Consider the following 4,356-nt stretch of genomic DNA (forward strand, 5'->3'; position numbering starts at 1 on the left):
CATAACACTGGTTTACATGAGAATAAATCAACGCCATCATCATCATCATCGTCATAAATTATACGCAAAAACATTAATCAACAAATCAAAGTATGGCTAATAAAACTGGTTTTTATGAGAATTATCAAATGTCGCAATCATGATATAAAACATGTAACTGCCTGGTAAAAGAATGCTTCTAACTGCGGCTGTATCTTTCATGTTGCTGCAAACGTTGAGATGAAGCAGTGAACAACTTTGATCAGGGAGACAATATGAAGACAAAAGATATTTGCTCTCAGCTGTCATACAGTGATGATGGTCCAATTACAATTTGCGAACTAGTCTACAATATATTTACAAGTGTTTGTGTGTGTGTGTGTGTGTGTGTGTGTGTGTGTGTGTGTGTGTGGTGCATGCGCGCGCGCTCGTGTGTGTGTGTGTCTGTGGGGAGGGGGGGGGGGGCTAGGGGACAGCGGGGGTTTTTTTGTCTGTTTGTTTTGTTGTTGTTGTTTTGTTTTGTTTTTTTGTTGTTTTTTTTTTGGGGGGGGGGTGGGGGGGGGGCACACTGGTAGCTATGAAGGCCCCGTTAGCACGTCGATTCATTTTGTTTCCATGATCTGGTTCTAGCTGTCTCTGTTGCCACGGACGCTTTGGGCTCTGCGACCTTCTCCGGAAGTTCCCGTTCCCTGGAATTCCAAGGATCAATCCTCGACTTCCGACAGTCGCGCATTCTCGGGGTGGCCCTTTTCGGCCTCGTGACGTCATCCTTTCCTTTCGTGACGCCGGAACCGCCGCTCTCTCTGGCTTTTCTGACGTCACGCTCCGCTGCCTTCGCGTCATCGTCATCCGTGACGCTGCCTCTGGGCTTTGGGGCGACGTCACCGTTGATTTGAGCTAGGCGGTTGTCGGAAGAGTCCTTGCCTGCAGGGTCAGCTGAAGGAGAAGAGCCAGTAGGCTTGGTGGTGGTGGTGGACGCGGAGGACCTGCCTTGGACGGAATTCCTTCTGGCCCCGGAAGGGGAAGTTTTCCGTAGCGTGTAGCCTCGCCGGATGTCGCTGAGCAGGCGGTCGATGATACAGCCGTCGTCCTCCTGCGAAGGTCTGTCCTTGTCTGCACGTGAAGAAACCAAAACGAAGTTTGAATTATGATCATGAAAAATCATTGGTCGATTCTTTTAATGTATGGCGCCATACGTATAAATTTAGGACAAAAATGGGGAAGGCGGTGGATGGAGGTTGACAAAAAGATCGGTGAACACAAAAGGTGACTGCTATACCTACTACAACAACTGCACACAGCTCTATAACGATAGAATAACGTTGACACAAAAACGCATTTTGGTCGTTTTTTTTAAAAGCTCAGCTCATGTGTTAGACGGATACTGCAAACGGTAACTGTGAAAAGAAAAATAAGAATCAACAAGACAGACTGATGACTATTCGTTTCGTTTTTTTCTCTCTTCGCTCTCCACTTCCTAACACCTTCTTCCCCTCGAATCATCACAGTTACATAACACAATCCGTATTCTTCTCATAACGTTGGTAAATAAACTAGAATGAATACAATATACTGATAAATAATCGATGCATAAAGTAAGCCAAACATTAAAAAAAAAGATCAGTCAGTTCATAATCAATCAATCAATCAATCAGTTATATTCTCCAATCAGAAACAAGAAATTACGAAAAAGTGTTTAGAAACAATACTACCCTTTAATTTGAAATAAGTATAAAAAATATAAAAAAGAAGAAAAGAATAAGAAATGGAGGAAGAAGTAGATACCAATAACAAAAAAAAAAAGAAAAAAAAAGAGAAAAATCCCAGGATTGTTTCCCCTGACGAAACGCAATATATATATATATATATTATATATATATATATATATATATATATATATATATATATACATACATACATACATACACATAAAAAGCCATGAACCACAAAATACCATTGCGCTAATAAGATGCGTCAACTTTGGAAATGTGTCCATGAAAACCATGCAGAGTGAAAGATGGTGCGGTCAATAACACAAGAAATCAACAGAAACAAAGTGCTTCAGGATCAACAAAACGCTGACGTACGTTCAGAAAATATCCCCCCCCCCAACACCCCTCCAACACACACACACCCTCCTTCCAAAGTACTCCTGGGAGTAACTATAATGCAGACGGGGGGTAGATCTGTCTTGACTGGAAAAAAAACAAACCACACACACCAAAAAAAACACCCACATGTAAAATCTAAATAGGTCTAAAAAGCAAAGACCAGACCACAAACGTTCGGACAAAACAAAAAACTAAACAAAGTTAAAGGGTGAAAAAGGGAACCGTGACATCAACAAAAATGGGGCATTAAAGAGAAAAAGGGGGAACCAGAGAAAAAGAAGGTGGGGAAAAAAATTGAAGAAGAATAATCAGGGAAATCCACAGATGGTCAGAAAAACAAGGAATCGGGAAGGCGAAGAGGACGAAAAGAAAGAAAGAAAGAAAGAAAGAAACCCAGCATGCAATAAAATGACAGAAAAAAAATCCAAGAATACAATGCATGCAGTGAAGGTACGTTTATCAACGACGTGAGAGGTGAGACGCGACACGGCCCGGGACTGTCGGCCGATGACGTTGGTGGCTTGTTTCCACGCTACACCCATCTCACATCACGTCACGTCACCATGGACACGAGGGGGTCAAGGTCACGGGTCAAGGTCACAAGGCAAGGTAAGGCACACACACACACACACAACGGAGAGATGTTTGGAAGAGTTCGGCAAGTTGACAAAGTGAGAGAGAAACAAAGCCATTATACACAGTTAACAGAGACAGCGAACAGAGACAGCGAGACATACTAAATCCATGTATATATATATATATATATATATATATATATATATATATATATATATATATATATATATATATATATATGCGCATGCACAGTGTATAAGGACAGGTGTGGCCTGGTTGTTGAAACATTTGTCGAAAACACCGAGAAAGGAATGAAATCAATAAATGGATTTGTTACGGGGCGTTCTGTTTTCCGGTTAACGTAAATCCAAACGCGGTATATCCTTTCCAAGATACTTTTCAGCCTTCTATTCTCCCGATGGAACATAACTTAAAAAACAAAACAAAACAAACAAACAAACAAAAAACAACAACCGAATACCATGACTAATTCAAATCATTTCTGCACTTATTTACAGTTCTCCTTTCTGCACTTATTTACAGTTCTTCTTCTTCTTCTGCGTTCGTGGGCTGCAACTCCCACGTTCACTCGTATGCACACGAGTGGAATTTTACTTGTATGACCATTTTTACCCCGCCATGTAGGCAGCCATACTCCGCTTTCGGGGGTGTGCATGCTGGGTATGTTCGTGTTTCCATAACCCACCGAACGCTGACATGGATTACAGGATCTTTAACGTGCGTATTTGATCTTCTGCTTGCATATACACACGAAGGGGGTTCAGGCACTAGCAGGTCTGCACATATGTTGACCTGGGAGATCGTAAAAATCTCCACCTTTAACCCACCAGGCGCCGTCACCGTGATTCGAACCCGGGACCCTCAGATTGACAGTCCACGTCATTTACAGTTGTCAGAATACTATGCATTCATGTACGTCATGTCTTTTTTGTTTGTTTGTTTGTTTGATTTGCATTTTTTTCTCGTTTCCAGTGTTTTGTCTATTCTGTCCCCCCCCCCCCACCCCACCCCCCAGCCCCCTTATATATGTATTTGTACCAATTGTCTATGTGTTATAAAATACGGAAAAAAATACACCAAAAAACAAAACCCAATTAAAAACGACAAAAAATTGTAAAAGAATGTCACGTCATTTCTACAATTTTTGTTCAGTAACCAGGTCACACTGAGTCAGCCATGCATGTGTCTATATGTATACATCTGTGCGCTTCCACACCAAAAACATACATGTTTATATGTACACTTACATGCGCTTAAACACCACAAGTACGTACACCCTTACTCATGCCGTGATTTGCACACGTATGCCTATTGGCACTTAACATATCTGTGCACATACACGAGTGACCACACACACACACACACACACACACACACACACACACACACACACACACCTTACGCACACTCAGAGTATGCACAAAAGCATAGAAGACAACGAAACACAGTAAATGCACAACAAATTCTCCAATATTCAGCATAGTTGTTGAAAAACGAGTACAATATCAGCTTTAAAAAAACTCGGATGCATGACATTCCTTTTTTTTTTCTTATTGGTGTTGCCGAAAAAGCGCTTGCTGGAAAATGCACGTGAGAACTATTTCTTCTCCTCTCTCCGCCCCCCTCCCCTCCTCCCCCCCTACAACTAAGTAAACTCTATGTGTGTGTG

The 4,356-nt window shown here is 41.7% G+C and overlaps 1 protein-coding gene across 1 annotated transcript in view; it reads right to left on the reverse strand.

Annotated features, from left to right (window-relative positions):
• Nucleotides 1–552: 552 nt before the first annotated feature.
• The window catches only part of LOC143298572 (inverted formin-2-like), a 95,557-nt gene continuing 91,753 nt past the window's right edge, over nt 553–4,356 (reverse strand). Inside the window, exons 17-18 of the mRNA XM_076611451.1 lie at nt 2,545–2,622; nt 553–1,092 (exon numbers count right to left, since the gene is read on the reverse strand). Of these exons, the coding sequence (XP_076467566.1) occupies nt 569–1,092; nt 2,545–2,622 (602 nt within the window). The 3' untranslated portion in view covers nt 553–568. The remainder of the gene's footprint in view (nt 1,093–2,544; nt 2,623–4,356) is intronic.

Source organism: Babylonia areolata, chromosome 24, assembly GCF_041734735.1.
Source record: "Babylonia areolata isolate BAREFJ2019XMU chromosome 24, ASM4173473v1, whole genome shotgun sequence".
Classification (NCBI taxonomy): Eukaryota; Metazoa; Mollusca; class Gastropoda; order Neogastropoda; family Buccinidae; genus Babylonia; species Babylonia areolata.